The following is a 19,493-nucleotide window of genomic DNA, read 5'->3' on the forward strand; positions in this document are numbered from 1 at the left end:
TTGGAGAATATGAAGGTTAGAAAACCATCAGACACTCTCTTTTTCACCCTGCCTTATTACACATTTTCTTTTTATTACACATTTTTCACCAACCTCTTCTACTATTTGCAGTCATTGTGAGAAAGCTGTTGTGTGTTGAGCTGAATCTTTACAAGGCTCACATGACGACTTCCAAATGATTTCAATAAATGTTCAGTTTGACTCAGTTTGATATGAAGAAATGATCGAATGACTGTGTCATGAATGTGTTTCTGATCGCCACACACTGTTCAATGTGTGTGTGTGTGTGTATGTGTGTGTGTGTGTGTTGGGGGATGGAGCAGGCCTACAGTTAATTATAGAGTTTGGTTGGAGACCAGATGAGAACAGTGAGGCTACTGAGCTCACACAGGTGCACACGCTTGATGTTCTCACAGCACGACCACTGTCCTCATTTCCGTCAATCAGAGGCCACTTATCAACATGCCTATGTTTGTGTGTGTGTGTGTGTGTGTGTGTGTGTGTGTGTGTGTGTGTGTGTGTGTCAGTTTATCACGGTCTACGGTTACCGGCATGCTTTCACACTACCTCGACTTAATGTCATAAAAATTCATGAAATGAGCGTCTTTCTTGTCATAATTCGGTGTGGTAGCAAAACAGAAGATCATTTTTTTGTGCAGCGAGTAGACTTGTGTACGATACATCTGAGATACGATCTGGTTTACACATGATCAGATGGTGTAAGATGGTCATGAAAATCAGTCTGAGTCGTCTTGAGTCTTGACATCCGAGTAAAATAAAACATGTTTCATATTATTTTTTTCTTTAGTTCTAGTTCTAGTTCACGTTCACAAGAACCAATAGGAGAGCTCTCTCCAGCATCAAAGCAGGTGGATAGTAAACATGGAGGGGGCACTCTGCAGAAGGCTGCTGAATGTGATGTTATAGTTGGATTCTTACTTAAGTAGGGGATATTGTCTGCATGGCAACAATTAGCAACAGTGAACTGGTACAAGTTTGAGGAAGTGAGAAAACATGCCTACCTAGCTGCTGCTAGTTCAAAATGTTAACCCAGCTAATGTTATGACCATAGACTGTATTACACATGGACCTAGTCTTTGTGACGTCACCCATTGGTTTCTGAGGAGGCATTTTGAAGCCCATCAATGGTGGTCGCCATATTGGAAATGCTGTCTCAACCTCTAGATTGAACTTTTGATTAATCTCGACACCGACAAAACAGTGAAGCTGAGGCGAGCCTTAAGCCTTCTTGCAATCAGCTAGAATGTGATTACCTGTCAGTCTACTTAACCACGCCTTTGTTTATGAAAATATGCATAAATCTTATCCTAACAAAACAGATGATAGCTGTGAGGGGGGGGGGGGGGGGGGGCTGTCCCTATTACCAGCAAAGGAATTGGGTATTGACACAATTTGATTCTGAACTAGGCTGTAAGCAGAAGCGTAAGTTTAGAAAGTAATGTAAAAATGCTCATTTTATTAAGGGACCTAAATGGGGTTTCCTTAGCTTTTGCAATCAGCCTCAAGTGGCCACTCAAGGAACTGCAGTTTATTGCACTTCTGCATTGGCTTCATTTTTCAACCCCAAAGGATGCTGTTTTCAAAAAGATTATTTTATCTGATGTACATGGCAACACATGGGGTTCTTTATCCATGAGATTGTCAAAAAGTGTAACTACTATAGAGGATATAATGACTGTAAACATGTGGTGCTTAATTGAACTTGGTACTTGATATCTCTCACATGTAACCATGCAATGCAAAATTATGTATTTGATGGATGAAGCATTTCTTATTTCTCTTGCACTACATGATTTGAAAGGTTTCATTGATTTCCAACAGAAATATAAAACACATCTACACAGCAGCTAGAACCACATTTTGGTAGTTTATTTTTAACCAGTGAGTTAAAGCCAGCGTTCACACGATAACTGTGCTATAATTTAATACGGACACCTGATTTTAATCTTCTTACAAGGCTACCTGTTTGTCATTTTTATAACATATAACCAGTTGTAGCCCATGTAGACTAATAACACCAATCATCAATCATTTTCTTTTTCTCTGTGTGCATTTACAAATATCTCTTTTTAAATAACATGAAGAGTGGCTCAGTGGTCCTCCTCGAGCACAGGCCTGTTTTTGTCCTCAGCAATGATACACACACACACACACACACATGCACACACACACACACACACACACACACGCACACACACACGCATAGAGGCTAACTGTATTAATAGGAGTCTGTTTTGTGTCAAGCAGGTCTTAATAGGATCAGTGTGAGAGACATGGAGCTGTCTGTCAGTCTAAGTTCATTAACTGATGATAGATGACCTGTAGTGTGTGTGTGTGATTGAGGGAGAGAGCGAGAGAGAGAGGGATATGAATGTGTGCTTTTAAGGGAGTGTTTTGCAGTTTGTGTGTAAATTTCTCTCCCTCACTCTGGTGTAATTTATAGTCCTCAATCGGAGGCCTTATCAGGTGCAGGACACATGGATGCCTCCTTCTTACTCCTTCTCTCCTCCTCCAGGATGTCTTTCAACTCCTGCACACCCACTTGTATATTTCCCTCCCCCCCTCCTCTCTGCCTCTCTTCTCCCCTCTCTCTTTCAATCTTTCTCCTCTCTTATTTCCAATACTAGAGGAGGCCTTCTTTAATTGCTCTCCTCCTCATCCCTTTCCCTCCTCACCTCCACTTCTTCTGCATCTCGACCAAACTCATCAGCCTCACTTAAAGTTAATTTTCCTTCCCTTATCTTCTCCCAACAAGTTTCCAAACTTCCTTTATTCCGGTAAAAACAGAGAACAGTATTAAGAGTACTAAAAGTTGATATGTGATGCCTAAATGTCACAAGTATAAAGATTGAACATGGCTCTATCAAGGATAGGAGAAGTTTGTTTTCTCCTGATCCACAGCTGAGCAAGTATGTGTTTTCCTTAAATCTAAACCAGGGGCCAGTTCCCCACAGCCAACCAAGTGGGTATTGTGTTCCCTTAATTAGACTGATTGTGAGTTCCTTGAATCTAACATCTAACGTTTGTGTTCAGAATCGACAATAGATCGAGAGTTTGATCCACAAATCCGATTTCACATCAAGTCTTTCCGTATAATCTCGTGTAAACCCATGAAAAAATCTCTTCTGTTCTAATCTGCTCCACAAAGACGTCGCCCACAGGTACTCGTGTTGAGGTAGTGACTTCATGTAACTGAAACAGTAGATTTCTATTGTGCTATCACACACACGCACACACACACACACACACACACACACACACTCTGACACTCTAACACGGATAAGCTGACAGTCCAAATGACTCGACAATGAATGTAAGCTGCTCTCTATACACATACTGACACAATAGAGAGCCTATTGAGGAGAGATTTGTGCTTTACAATGAACCAGACAACTGTGGGTTCATGCGTGTGTGTGTGTGTGTCTGTGTGTGTATGTGTGTGTGTGTGTGTGTGTGTGTGTGTGTGTGTGTGTGTGTGTGTGTGCAATGACACAATCAGACATCTCAGTCTACCTGGATAATATACACTTCACCCCCCTGGGTTTTTTTAACGTCACTCAAACTCTTGATGTCGGTCTCCTCTAGTCCAGTGGTAACAAGTCATAGTCATGGCCGTTACAAAAATAATTCATACCTGACTTTTGATTGGTCATCTCTATGGTTTCATAAATTTGGATTACATGACTACATCTCTTAGTTGTAATGTTGGGAAAAGGTGGTGGCTACTGTTGGTTTTACACAGGATGTTGTCAATTCATTTTATATTTTTACTTTGACATGCATATGCTGGTTTTCAAGATGAGAATACATGCAGAGTCATTGCCGTGCAAATTTCCAGATTTGTACAAGTTGAAAGAGTGACAGCATGAAAGGTGAAAAGGAGGATGATTTGGGATCTTTAAGATTGCATCCAAAAAAGGGTCTTACAATCTCCTTAAAAAGCAGCAGTTTACTTTTTTTTGTTGTTTGACTCTTGCAGAGAAACCTGACAAAGCATGCTTTCCACATGGTTATTGCGTTAACTTCCCAGCATGGATTATGTTTGTTTCATATCACTGTTGGAGGGCAGAATGAAGCAGCGTGTGACTGCTCGGTTACAGAGAAACTGCTTCTCAAAGGAGACAGATGGACAGTTGGGATCCATCTGAGAAGTCCTGGCACTGATCGTAGCTCACAGGTCGATCAGATCAGAGCGGGCTTTTGCAACTTTAACATTTTCTTGTAACAGCAATTAAGTTGATCCTCACACAGTTTTCTGGCAAAGGCGATGAAAATAAACAAGCAGAGTGACTTCAGGTTATGTTATGGAAAAACGATGTGTGGTTTGCAGACATATCTGAAAGGACACATGTTGTCAGGTTGTGTTTATCAAGTGATCAGTACCACGTTTCGATTTGTTTAGGTTTGGACACACTGTGGAGTATATATGTTTCTTAATCTAATGTTTTTTGAGGCAGGTGAATCTAATTGATCAATCTGCTCTTCTTTTCCTAACTGAAAAATCTTTATGATTAGTGCGTGCATTGCGATCAAATTTTGAATGAAAAATGAATTTGTTGTCTCCACATATTGAATCTGTCTTTCATTCTCAGATAAGATCAAACTTTATTCATGTCCCCTTCAGGGTGGATTGTAAGACCTTTGCGTGACTTCTCATGTTGCACCATTATCAGGTCACCTGTAACCTCTCGGTCCACAAACTGACCTTTGACAGATAAAGCATGAATCCAGTGTGATGACAGCGGAGATTAGTGGGTCTGCAGGAGGCTTAAAGGACCATTACATTTCACAGAGACGTGGCCAAGGCTCCACAATCATAATCAATAATGTTTAATGACATGGATCAGAGAGAGAGAGAGCGAGAGAAAGAGTATTAATATACAGCGTGTAGCATTAAGTGTTAGAAGTAATGTGATTGAAATGAAATGTGGATGAAAGGACTTAAGATGTCCCCGTGTCAATGTTTACATCAAGAACAATCAAATCAAATGCACTCTGGATATTTCAGAACATTTTGTCTCTCTTTTGTTATGACTTTGAAATGACTTTCTTTTTACTCCTTGTTGGTTGTGTTTCTGCTTTCATTTCATCATCACTCTGGTGCATGATAGGGTTTACTTTTTATTTGCTCATTTTCAAACTGTATTTTTCTTTCTGAATGATCATCTCCTGCTGAACTGTAGTGTTGTTTTTATAGCCTGTCATCTAAATCTCTCTCCCCCTCTCTCTCTCTTTCTCACACAGATATGGAGGAGAGAACGAGTGCAGGATCATGGCCGAGTGGAAGTCGGTCCTCAAAGGTAAATTCTGATACAAATACCACAATTATAATGATCTATCACAAATCAAATTACTTGTATAAGTCTTAGTATTTAAAGATGTGATGTTATTTCCATGTCTAGACTACTGCCGCCTTCAATTCAATAAATGAGTCATCTTTATCTTTTAGCCGTCTGTAAAAATATATATATATTTTTCAAAATAATAGAACATTTGCGTTTGATGTGCTGCTGTATTGAGAGGGGCAACATAGATATAAAAGAGAAACTGAGTTAAAAAAAGACTCCAAGGTCATCCAAAAGTATCTCAATGACTGTATATTAATCAGGAAATCTAAGTCATGAATCAGTCGATCTTTACACTTCACAAAGGAGCAGGTAAAAGAGCTTCCTCTTTGTTTTATTATCTAGAAGTTAAAACTTCCTTTAAGAGGCAGAAACCTCGAGCAGAACCAGACTCATGAAGAACAGTTGTCTGATGAATCTGTGCTGGGCATGGAAAGTGGGATAGAAGGAGAAGCAGGAAGAAGTAGACCGAAACAAACAGAGTAACAACAATGAAAAAGATTTATAGATACAATATCAGTAATAACAGTAAAAGTATGTGTTGTATTAGCAGTAACAGCTAAGTGTCATTATAGATTATATTTGTTCATCCGCCATGTCTGTCTCTTTCTACAGAGTTATGCAGAAGGGTCTCAGTACATGGCGTCACACGACAGCCTCTCACCTCCCTACACCAACTCCAGGCTTGCAGGTACATCACAGACCGTGTGTGCGCAAGAATGTGTGTGTGTGTGTGTCTATTTTGCAATGCTTTTCTTTCTCTCCATCAACTTTGGATTCACTGTTCTGCTGGGTTTTGATCTGACCATGTGTGTAAGTGTGTAAGTGTGTGTGTAAGTGTGTAAGTGTGTGTGTAAGTGTGTGTGTGCAGAGAATTAGTGAAACCCTGGCGTACACCGGAGGAGACAGGTCATCTGGCATGCAGTTTCTCTCCCCCTCTCTCTCTCTCTCTCTCTCTCTCTCTCTCTCTCTCTGCCCACTGTGTGGAAAGTGCTAGGCGGTGTGTGCTCATTTACCCATGATGCTCTCTGCCTCTGGCTCTCCGATGTGGCGCCAGTTGTGAGCAAATGGCCACTGACACAGATAATCTGCCTCCCTCTCTCTCTTTCTCTCTCACACACACTCAGAGTTACACACACACACACACACACACACACACACACACACACACACACAGAGCTTAATTACCTTTGACTGGATGCATCAAATATGGAGGATGTCAGCTCTCAGCAATCTGAATATACCTGCTCTTTTTCTGCCTTGCTCTCTCTCTCTCCCTCTCTCTCTCTCCCTCTCTCTCTCCCCCTCTCTCTCTCTCCCTCTCTCTCTCTCTCATTTGTTGGTTTTGTACTCTCTTTCTGATGAGCCGTTGGATATCTACTGTTGTGAAGCCACAAAAACTGAATTCATGTGTTTTATGACTTTTCTGGCCTTATGGAGTAGCGTTAAGACCCTTGTGACATGTTATGCATCATGATCATTTGGTAGTAGCTCATTATGTGGCGGTGAATAACGATTTTTCTAAATCTTACTTTTGGCAAAATGCAACAGTATAAAGAAAACACCACCCACCACCAGATCAATTATATGTGTTCCAAAAAAAAATCCCCCTCAAAGTTTCATTTTGTCTCACATCACATAGAACAAAAAGTAATTTTTAATTATTTGGCCTGTTTCCGTGCGGATGTCAATGCACGCTGTAAAAAGTTGAGAACAGAAACGTCAAAACTTCTGAGTTGTGGGTTGGCGCTGTGGTTGGAATGATCCATTGTGTGTGCCATGTGTTGTGACAGTGTTGTGATTATGGTATGGAGCTGCAGAAGGCAGAGAGGGAAGAGGCCGATGCAGAGTCAGAAATGGAAATATTGCATTCTTCATCTGGCACCAGGAGCCGCAATTTACTTTGATAATGATAACACTAAGAGACAGAGACAGCCGGGGATATGGAATACACACACACACAGAGACACACACACACACACACACACACACACACACACACACACACACACACACACACACACACACACACACACACACACACACACACTAACACATGCACAGTTTCACGATTTCTACTCTGTTGTAGAAAACATCCTTCTGATCTGGATAAATCAAATTGTCTTCTATGTCAGCCAGCGTTTCTTATCTTTGTTGTATGCCATGATGGAAATTGCTTTGTTTCAATGCAAACCCAAAAAAAACCAGACAGTTTTCTTTATTTCAACATAGAGTGTTATCCATACATACACATAGATATGTTCCGAGCTTTAGAGGCGAGCTAGCCTTGCTTAATTCTGCAAAAGCAAGCCCCACAAATGCAGAAGTTGAAACTTGATGCACTGACCAGAGTTGACAGCTTCAATCCCTTTATGATTTGAAAAAAAAGCTGAGAAGCAGGCAGGCCTCCATTTGAACTGGAAGCTTCACGTTACCATGGAGATGCTTGGACATTTAAGGTCAAATTTAAGACCTTTTAAGACAGTTAGCACGCGTTTGTAAAGTGGTGCCTAGAGGTTAGAAAGGTTGTAAGGAACAATAGGTAATACAGCTTCATTGGTCGCTGTTAAGGTGTTGATAAGTAGGTGCTGAATGGTGAGTTGGCCATGGCTTTATGCTATATGGGCATTTTTAACTGTTGCTGAGGTGTCCCTGTGTGTTTACTGTGTGCGTACTTGGTTGTGTGGTTAAGTTATTTCTTTGTTTGTTGTCGGGAGGATTGTTTCTACGTCATTCTCATGTATTTCTTACCTTTCATTAACACAAATGTTTAATATACAGCCTACTCACAGAGGACACACAAGAGGTAGAAGATGTACCTGTAGTAGTTTGAATGGCTAAGTATTTGCAGTAGATCCCTCTTAATATCTTAATATCAGAATGTGGGCGGGGGGCGTCAGCGGCCTAATCTCACCTGTGGCTCCCATCCAACATGCCATTTCCCACTTTCTCCGACCTGATTTCCAACACTATCTCTGTCCTGTCTCTACGACAAATGCATAAAAACCACCAAATATATCTTAAAAAAGAATAAAAATGTTGCTTTTGACTGTTTTGAGATCATTTTTTCCCCGTCACTATGAGCATCGAACAGAGTATGTTTGCCCTCCTACTTTGTCTGGACTCGGAGTGAGAAGGATGTGGGTGCAGGGCAGGAATATCATACATTTTGAAAAGAGTGCCGGTGATATCAACAGAGCCTTTCTGAAAAGTTGAAAGATTTTCACCTCGGAGCGGCCGCACAAAAAAAGGCGCTCAGAAAGAAGCGCTAGGTGGACACAAATGGCACTTTGATAGAGATCTAAAACTTGACAAGCTGAGTGAGAATGAACCTGTGAATAAGCTTCAAAGTGTACGTTTCTGGGACCAAATCTTATAATATTTAATGTTGTAAGCCTGTCATAAAGGCTCACATGTTTATATATGTCACCTGAACACTTGAAAACTGCAGGCATGAGTGTCTCTTACCCATAATCCTTTGCATTTTGTGTGAGTGAATATGGTCCGCTCAGATAATTCACGAGACAAAGACTCTGCGTTCTCACCTGAAATGAACTTGAACAAAAGAAGAAAGAAACACTGCAGAGTTTAATGAACCCAGCATGAACATGTGTGAGTGTGAACGCAGCCTCTCTCGCTCGCTCACTCTCTCTCTCTCACTTTCTCGCTCTACCCCTCTCTAACCTTGTCTGTCTTTCTTAACCCCCCACCATCAGATTAGAGTGATGTTATGCTCTAGATAATCAGCGAAGGGATTAGTGTCATCTCAGCGACCCCACTAGATTAATCTGCCGACACACACACACACACGGAGACACACACACAGACGCACACTGGAACACACACACACACACACAGAAAAACACAGCGATCCTGCAATCAAAAGATGTATGTGTGTGTGTGTGTGTGTGTGTGTGTGTGTGTGTGTGTGTGTGTGTGTGTGTGTGTGCGTGCGTGTGTGTGTGTGTGTGTGTGTGTGTGTGTAAATGTGGACTTGAACTAGAATGTGGATGCTTGTGTTTAATGCATGAGTTTTCGTTTGTCGCTTGTTGTGCGTTCTGATGGTTGCTGGGTTTGTGTGTGACATTTTGAAACCAGCTTCTGTGTGTGCGTGTGTGTTTGTGTGTGTCAGTGGGTTACAGTGGTTTGAGTGTGTGTTTCCTGCAAATTGGCAGGTTAGTGTGTCAGATTGTGTGATGAAAGCTTCTGTATGAATGGGGTTTTATGCGGTTAAATGTTGGTGTGCGTGTTCTTTTTGCAAATTAGTGTGCGTGCTTGTGTAATATCTGTGTGTGTGTGTGTGTGTGTGTGTTCATGTGTGTGTACCTGAGTGTGCGATTCTGGCTTTCATCTCTGTATGTGTGTGTGCTTTGTCTTTGTGTGCATTGTGTTTCTGAATGCTCCATTGTGTGTATGTGTTTGTTTTCAGGTTGTCAGTCTTTGTGAAACATTTTGTGATGCTGGCTTCTGTGTGTGTGTGTGTGTGTGTGTGTGTGTGTTAGGAAACATGTTGTTGCGTGCTGCATGTTCGAGTGTAAATGTGAAAAAGTTTTTCTCTTTGACTCATTTTATTCTCGCGTGTTTAAAGTTTTGTGTAAATTTTGAGGCTTTGTGTTATTCTAGCTTTCATGTGTGTATGTGTATGTGTATAGGAGTGTGTGTGTGTGTGTGTGTGTGTGTGTGTGTGTGTGTGTGTGTGTCTACCTGTGTGAAGTGGCTTCGCAGAGCAGGTGCACCACCATGAACCCCCTCCTTCCCTGTAACTGTCACCTACATAGTAAATGAGCAGCTCGGTGGTTTCAGCCTGCGAGCACAGTCTGTTCTGTTCTAAATAAACGATTTAATGTGGCTTCAGTCGGATTCTGATGCACACCACCTCTAATCTGTTATTACTAATAAAGTACACTCAGTATGTTGACATGAAGTTACAAAACGTCGACAAAACCTGTTAGTCCGACTAAAATTATACTAACTCAAATTTCTCAAAGTTGTACTAACGCACCTGGATAAATGTGATGGAGATCAATTGACTGTAAAGTTGTCCATGTTTTTACTTTTGGACACACAACCCCACTTTGCCGTTTGCTAACTTGCTAACTTGTAAGCAAGGTCGAATGGTAACTAGTTGACAGAGTCATATCTGGTAAGAGTACAGTAATATTTCTGCACTTTGTCAAGTCAACATGTTTCTTTGTCTTCTCACAACGTCTTTGTTCTCTGCATCTCAACAAATTCATGTTTTTGTTGTTTTAAAACAGTGCAAAGTGTACCAAGATGAATTCCTACACTTTAATGCAAGTAATGGCAATCCATCCAATGGTTGTTGAGGCGTTTAAGAAAGCATAAATGTCAACTTCATGAAGTCAATTGAAGAAAAATCAGGAAATTTGTGGCACTTTCTCAAGTTGCTGAGATCATTTAGTGATGAACAAAGTGATGTTCTTGCTGGAAACCTTAGATCTGATGTACTGCTGGGATACTCTACCGGCTGTGGCTCAGTGGTAGTGTAGGTCATCTCTCAACCAGAGGATCGGGGGTTTGACCCCCAGCTCCTGCAGTCACATGTCCATCTGTCATTGGACACTGTACCCCAAATTGCTTCTGCTGTTCCTCTTGGCCAGGACACTCTTATCAGTGAGATTCTTAATCTTGATGAGGTTCTCCTGGCTAAATTCATTTTAAATTCAATTAAATGATGAATGGACCTTTGGGATGTTTGTGTGTTCTCACTGCATCCAGACGTTGTTGGTCAACAAGTAGCTCCAAAGCTAACTGTTAGCTTTGTAAAACAACATCGCCTTTTATACATTTCTCTTTCTACTCCTGATCTAAAACAAGATACAACATCGGAGTTCCTTTCAATATCACATGGGAGACATTTGAAGAATTAGATTTACATTAAAAACAAAGAACAAAACTACATTTACAATCCATATATATCAGACCGTAGTCCATATGTCCTCAAAGGTCTGAGAGTTAAGGTCATGATTTGCAGTATAATGAATTAATATATATCATAAGTGGGCAGCATGAAGCTGGAGCGTACAGCACTTAAAGAGGGAGTTTGAACGTGATGATCTTGGCTCCCTCCTCCTCTTGTTGTTTTCGTGGAAATGTAGTGAGTCAGCCGTCTGTCTCACCTCTGAGCGACCTTATTAATGAGTGTTGAGCCACGAGGCCGGACCCCCACTGAGGAGGTCACATCTGGACACTTTATATAGAAATACATATCTGTCTCTCTTCTCTTCTGCCGGTCTCACACCTCATTTTCCATATTTTTTCTTCTCTACATCGAGCTCGAGAAACCCAGTTCTCTTCCAGTGTGTCTTACCTCTCTCCTGCTCTTTGGTTGTCATTGTACATTACCACTTCTTCTTCTTCGTCTGTCCTCTATCTCTTCTTTATACTTCTGTCTCTGTCTCATCCTCCTCTCCTCTCTTCTCTCCTCTATGGAGACGGGCCCTCTTGTCTCCCCTCTCCGTTCCCCAGGAGTCGCTCACCTCAGCTGGGTGTGGTGCCAAGGTCGTCCCCCTGTCTCTCCCTGCTGGGTGTCGGTCTCTGTGCTCTGAATGTTTAAACACAGAAAAGAGGAGAGGTGAGGAGAAAAGAACGAGGAGGTAACAGAACAGAAGGGGAGAAGGGAGAGGAAGTGAAGAGGGGAAAAAAATCTATTCATTCATTACATAAATGTAAACTGTGGAGGGATTTTCAGTTGATCATAGTCACACAGTTTGTAGGATCATTTAAGCTTATTTGATTATGTTCAGAAATAGACATCTTTAGAATAATAATCTGGCTTTTCTGTTGATGTTCTGAGAGGCAAGTGGACAAAAATCTGGTGATCCATTCTGATCTAAACCACTTTCTCTTCTGGGTTTTTTTTTTACGACTTCAGAACAGATGAGGAAACAAAAGTTTGGTCAGCAAATCTTTCAAACTCCTTCATTTTTGAAAAATTACGTTTTGTTCTAGATTCAATTTGGACGATCCACCTGTTGTGGACAAAACTGTGAAGCAATGAAAATAGCAAAAAAAAAGGTACACTCTTGGAAAGAATTTTTTTTTTTAATTGTATGTATACATTAGTAATCCCTGAGGGAAATTCTTGTATACACTGTGTTATTGAGAGACATGCTTCTCACACACATAGGTCCAAATCACACACATGCAACAACATTCATTAGTGGAGAGATGCTACACACTGGAACCGGCGACCCTCTGGTTCCAAAACCAAACTTCTGATATCCCTTAACATTTAAATATGATTCTATCTCCGGTCTAAAATTATATTCATAAGGCCTTAATATACGCAGAAGAAGAAGAAAGAGGCCAGCCACAAACGCATTTTAAAAAGGTGAATAAAGAAGAGATGGATTGGTGCATTGAATCAATATGAATATGAATTAAACACATTTTAAAAAAAGGGGGATTCTTTCTGGCTTGCTCCTTCCTCAGTGTCCCCCCCCTCCCATTGTCTCCTTTGATTAAAACTGAACAGCCACTGTCTCGTTCTCAGTGTATCTTGAATGGATGTCATGCATTTATTAACTCTGCTTTGACTTCATTGCATTAACACGGATGCACAATGTAAGCCACTGTGGAGTATTTAGTATATTATTGTTTTGAAGGGGCTGTGTATCACTTGTAAATTGTCTGTGTAATTAGATCTGACATAGTAATAATGGGTTCTCGTCAAGGCGAGAGGGCGGAGGGTGGAAATGTAAAAAAGCCAACGCTCTGAAAGCAGCGGTTCATCGGGGAACACTTCAGGGTTCCTCGTCGGGGAGGGGAACATGTTCTGAAGTATCCAGTTACAAACGTGTTGAAGAACTGATTATCACAGTTTGAAAAGGCAAATTGAAGGAAGAAGTGAAGCTGAGGAACAGCTATACTGAGGGTCTTCAGTTTCAGAGGCAGGTGGTGTTTTTGAAAAAAAACCCATGTTGAGATTTTAAAATAGCCCCCCCAGCGTGAAAAAAAGAAGGAGCCCGGCGTTTTGAGACTAGATGTTCGATACTCAATGATGACAACGGGTGGTCCAGGTTCACATGCGGTTCTATTCCAGGTTCAGTGGAATACAAACCCCATTCCCTCAAATCAGGTGGACCTTCTCATACTTAGTGCTATACTGTATAGATCACAGAAGAGCTCCAGTTTTACAGGAATACCCGAGTCCGAATCTGGTGTTGAAAAGTGAAGCAAATGCAGAATGGCATTTCCTTGAGTGTCCACTTGAGGCTGGCTGCAAAATCCAAGGAATCTCCATTAGATGTTGTGCAAAAAGCCCAAAAGGTTGTCTCTTTATTTGAGAGACAGGACAGTGAGTTGGAAATTGGAGAGAGAGAGAGTGGGGAATGACAAGTGGGAAAGAAGCCACAGGTTGGATTTGAACCCTGGCCGCCCACTTCCAGGACTACGGCCTCTATACATGGGGTGCCAAACTAACTACTAGGACACCAGTTCCCCTTAAATGCAATTTTTTACAGATGAAATAACCATTTTTACAGCGTGATGCAAAAAGGATTTCCGTCTCTCATTCGTAGACAAGGTGATCTATCTACTTGTCTGTCTGTCTGTCTATCTATCTATCTATCTATCTATCTATCTATCTATCTATCTATCTATCTATCTATCTACTTGTCTGTCTGTCTATCTATCTATCTATCTATCTATCTATCTATCTATCTATATATCTATCTATCTATCTATGTATCTATATATCTATCTATATATCTATCTATCTATGTATCTATCTATCTATCTATCTATCTATCTATCTATCTATCTATCTATCTATCTATCTATCTATCTATCTATCTATCTATCTACTTGTCTGTCTGTCTGTCTGTCCCCTCCATCTGTCTGTCTGTCTTCTCCATCTTCTGTCATCCGTCCAGATGAGGCCTCTGGAGACCGAGCTCGGGTCATTCATGTTACACTTTGTGTGTGTTTTCTTGCCTCCATACTTGTGTGTGCGTGCGTGTGTGTGTGTGTGTGTGTGTGTGTGTGTTCCTGAATCCATGTGTGTGTGTTCTTTATCTTTCTATCTCTGTATGTCTCTGCTGCTGTGTGTGTTTGTGTGTGTGTTTGTGTGTGTGTGTATGTGTGACAGACTGTGAAATGGTGCGTAGTAGCACCTGGGCCCTTCAGTGTTGATTGATCGGCTTGGTCATGTGGAAGAGTCCCATCTGGCCAGCCACGCTACGGTGTGTGTGCGTGAGTGTGTGTGTTTGTGTGTCGGAGAGAGAGAGAGTGCTTGTTTGTGTGAGAGGTGAGAGAGGGAGATAGAGATGTGCAGCATGAAACAGTATGTTTATTGTGAGGGTGAGAGATGTAGAGAGAGAGCTCTTCAGCTATAACTGTGGCTCCCAGAGGCCAGAGATGAACTGTATTTTATCATCTGAGAGAGAGAGAGAGACAAGAGCTGCTTTCACATTGCAGGCCTTAAAGGAACATTTCCCTGTACTGTAACATTTCAGAACCTTGTTTACATAGATAGTGGGTTGGAGAGAGCTTTAACAACCCTTTAAAAATAGCGATCATAGTTTTTTACCATCCTGATTGAAAGGATCTCACCATGGTGTCTGCATCCTTCTTGTTTACAGCAGAGAGCTAACATTAGACGTCCTTGCGTCATTTGTTGATGACGAAAAGATGCTTTATTATTAGCAGTGTGAAACATGGTGATAACCGGCAGGTGTACAGTGGTTGCCATGATCTGATTACTGTTTAAATAGATCTGAAATAAAACTGTAAAAGCCAGAGGATATCTAATCCAACGTAAATATTTTAAGGTGGATCTGATTTGAGAGAAATTAAGAATTTCAAGATTCTTAAAGGTCACATATTATTCAAAACACTTCATCATGTTTCTCTAACTCTAACATGTGTCTCTAGTCTGTCTTCAAACCCCCCAATTATGAGAAAAGTCCATCATCTCCGTCCTTCACCTGTTCCACTTTTCAGAAAATGTGTGCTCAAACAGGCCGTTTGGAGATTTTCCCTTTGTGACATCACAAAGGGCAGTAACCCCTCCCCCAGGTGGGTGACACGCCCACAGCTAGGTGTTTGTTCTGCCCTCTGAGTCTGCCTTCTCACCGTAAACAATAGGACATGGAGCGAGAAAGACCGAGCCACCCAAGCCCTTCCAGAGAGGGGGCGTGGTCAGACACAGCTCATTTACATATTTAAAGGTACAGACACAGAAACAGCCTGTTCTGAGCAGGGCTGAAATAGAGGGGTTTATAGACATGATCGAATACAGGATCAGAGTGGATTTAGAACAAGAAACTTATGGCTGAGACTTATTTAAACTGGTTGAAGAGGAGGAGAATATGTGACCTTTTAAGAAAAATGTCATGAAATATATTTTTGATTGCAACATTTGCCTTTGCTCTCTGCGTATAAAAATGTGTATATAAATGGTTCCAATAACCTATGGACTGTTAGGAGATATAACGTTGAACTGAATGTTTTTCATCAATATTTGCTCAGTGTTTGTCTCAAAATCTTAAACATCTGATAGAGAAACTGATACCATTTCTTCACTATCTGTTATGTGGCATCAGTTTAAAGATGGCGAGCTGGTATACCAAACTGCTGATTCAGAGAAGAGGATTTTCTTTTGGTAGAAAAAGTCACCTGTTGGAAAAACTCTGTTTTTTTTCATGGTCAAACGTAAAAGGCGGTCACAGGGAGTTGTTGGCCTAGCGGGTAGGTTGCCCCTCATTTATGGTCACGCCTGTCACTCCCCACTCTCTTTCCCCTCGCTCTCTATCCACTGTCCTCTCTAAATAAAGGCAAAAGCCTAAAATTAAATATTTAGGAAAATAAAACAGGAAAAGGAAATGTCAGCAGTTTGGGAGTCTTGCTTCTGTGCATGCTTATGCGTGTTTGTGCATCTGTTTGTGTTTGTGAAATAACTTTACTGGCCCTCTACAGAAACCCAATCTCAACTCCATGCAGTTATTATCTTTATAATAATTTGTACAAACTGAGAAACATAACAGCCAAACAACAGTGGCAATTGTCACCAATGCTCTTGTGACTAAATGGGATGAATAATCTCTGCTTCCTGATTCTGCAATCGTCTTTTCTGGACTTGTCATCAGAGTGCCTACATAGCAGCACATTATAAAAATGTGTTTTTGACATGTTCAATGCTTTAATCTGTGTAAAATCTGTAGGTGTTTGATTATAATGTATTATTCTGCCAGTCAATTCCATCTGTATGTTTTAGTAAGTAAATCGAAATACAGGAATGCATGGAAGAAGAATCCAAGCACAGATGGTTTTCTATGTAAAGTAAACTCAGAAGTGTCCTACATCTGGGTGTCTTCAATCGCAAATAAGTGTTGACTCCCTTTGTTTCTTAAAAAAGTCCAATTTTATGGATGTTTTTGAAAAATTTAACCTCCTGGTCACTTAATTTATCGTGTCAGTAAACATTTTCCTGATGAGTTTATGGTCTTAAACGCTACCTTTAATTCTTCTTGAGCACAGCATGTTTTTCAGTTTGTAAATTCTGGTCCCATGTAGTGTCAAATAAGGCAAACAGCGGGGTATGCTACAGGCCATGGCTACCATCTTGCCCTTCTTCACCAGTCACTACCACTGCCATTCAGCTGAGATAGAAATGTATGTGAACTTTGGTAATCATGGTGTGGCTCTTAAAATCATGGGGACAATGGCTACATTGGTAAACCCCCTAGTGGTTATAAACAAACATTTTAATGCATATTTTTATTGCATTTAGTCTCAATGTGTGATACATGCCCCCAATGGAAATCTCTGATAACTGTCCTATTTCTCTGCTTTGTAGCATATCATGGATGCAGGCCACAAATGTCCAATCTGAGTTAATACGTCATGAACTCATTTTTAAAGTCACATAACCACTAATCAGAGGCGCTCTAAATCAGAAATTCATGATGAGTCTCCACTTGTGAAAAAAAAGGGTCTGAGTTCAACACGAGGGACAAACAGAAACATGAGAGTTTAAAAGAAACGAAGAGACAAAAAGGATGCAGAGAGAAACTAAGACAGAGATACATGCAGAGAGAGAGAGAGAGAGCGACAGAAAGAGAGACAGTGTGTGTTTTCTGAAACGAAGCCAACTGATAATTAATGCCTCTGACATCATGGTGCTCTAATTAAGCCTGGCATTCATTAAGCCAAGTGAGGGGGGGGGGGGGGGGGGGGGTGTTCGTTAGTGGCTTTTTTTTTTTGGAGGGGGGATTTGTTAAGTCTTCATTGTTACTCTTTTTAAACAATAGAGAAAGAGAGATGGTAGGAACAAAAAGAAGAAGAGGTGAGGAGAGACTGGGACACTTTTAAAGGATGTTCAGGTGATGTAACTCAGCTTCTGGCGGCCATATTGGAGGTCCTTAGCTTGCAGGGTAAGCTCTTCTTATATGGACTTTCCACAACCATGCCACAAAACCAGAACTAAGCTCGGCCATTACACCTTTACAGAGAACCAAACAATGCAGTAGTGTGGATTCACCCAACATCCGCTATAATGCCTCTGGTACTACCTACAATGCCAGGGTTCTATTGAATAGTGCTAACATGTGGCTCATGCATGTATTACAGGGAGAAGGCTTTTCATCTATTGGGAAATGCTTCCTCTAAAATCTTTAAGAAATCTTCTTAAATTAAGATTTGTCGAGTATCAAAACATCCTTCCTGTTTCCTTTCGGTGCAAATGCAGCGAGTAGTGTTGTTTTTAATGTGATTCTGTTCTGAGAGCGTTATTTGATGGGGGATAATTGTCCATTCAGATAAGCTTTCCTTGAAATCTTACATAATATAATCCCACAGCGTGCTCCCCATAAACTCTGATAATGCATATGGAGTATGTAGTCAATAAATATAAAGGTATTTTTTCTGGTAGCATTATTTCATGAGGGGATATGGATAGCCTTTGCTATCGTTTTGCGCTGCACATTTTTCGACTAGTCAGCACATCCCGACAGAGCACTGGCACAGGAGTGGGACAACTTGGTCCAGCCATTACGCTTCTACATTCATATTGAACTGAAGGGGAGACGTTAAAGGAGCGTGAATATCCCTCCTTGAACAGGCAATGTGAAAACCACATTTGACTGACAGGTTAGGTTGAATTGCAGCGACACTAAAGGAGAAACTGCACCTGAATAGTTTGTAAATAGATGCTTTAGCTTGAATTTGAATTGTTAAAGTGATTAAAGTCTTAACATATATTGGTGTTCTGTTTGTGCAGAATTTATGAGTTGCAATACTTTGTATAACATAAATTGTTGTTCAACATTCATTAGATCCAACTCCAGCAATTTCTTTTCAGTTTCCATCGTTAGAAGTTCACAGAAAAGACTAAAAAAGTTCATGACAGTGTCATAAAAGCCAAACACACAGGTTCAAGCCTTAAATGCGTAAAAACTAAACTAGACAAGACTAAGATTTAAGAAGTGCCACGAGACAAAGGGGTATTGGGTTAAATTTTCCATCATCAATCGTTGGTCCTGGAATGCAACTCCTGATGCATTATTGTAAAGTTTCTTTCTGACAATCACAGACATCCTGCGTGGAAGTAACAGAGAACAAGGAAGGATAGGGAGATTAAAAAAGGTTCAGAGATTCAGCCAAAAGTAAACGCAAAGGATAAAAATGATCAGAGACAAGGAGAATATTTTGAGTTATATTAATAGGAAGTGCAGAATGATGCCTCTGAGGACTGACAGACAGTGACAGAGAGGCGATGAGAGAAAGTGAAAGAGGTGTAAAATTGAAAGTAAAGTTTGGGATCCCTATCCATTTTTTTGATCGGAGGATTTTCTGATAGCTAATTAGGCATGGAGGGCCAGCCATCGACAGCTGCATTCATCATCATAAAACGTAATAATTAATGACATTCCAACAAAGAAAAATATGCAAATGAGCTCCCCTCATTAGCATTTTCATATTCAGCTCCCATAATGCTTTTGCTGACAAGGTTGTAATTAATGAAAATTCATGTCTCTTAGCCGAGGTCTAGATTGGATCGCATTCATTCGCAATCCCCCAAACGAGAAGTGAAGAAAAAAAAAAAAACACGACGGGATCTCTGCCAAGTTTTTAGGGAGACGAGAGGGAGGGGTGAGAGACGAG

The 19,493-nt window shown here is 40.8% G+C and overlaps 1 protein-coding gene across 1 annotated transcript in view; it reads left to right on the forward strand.

Annotated features, from left to right (window-relative positions):
* The window catches only part of LOC132992603 (transcription factor 4-like), a 219,231-nt gene that overhangs the window by 45,638 nt on the left and 154,100 nt on the right, over nt 1-19,493 (forward strand). Inside the window, exons 4-5 of the mRNA XM_061062028.1 lie at nt 5,266-5,321; nt 5,982-6,057. Coding sequence (XP_060918011.1) covers nt 5,266-5,321; nt 5,982-6,057 — 132 coding nt within the window. The remainder of the gene's footprint in view (nt 1-5,265; nt 5,322-5,981; nt 6,058-19,493) is intronic.

Source organism: Labrus mixtus, chromosome 17 (assembly GCF_963584025.1).
Source record: "Labrus mixtus chromosome 17, fLabMix1.1, whole genome shotgun sequence".
Classification (NCBI taxonomy): Eukaryota; Metazoa; Chordata; class Actinopteri; order Labriformes; family Labridae; genus Labrus; species Labrus mixtus.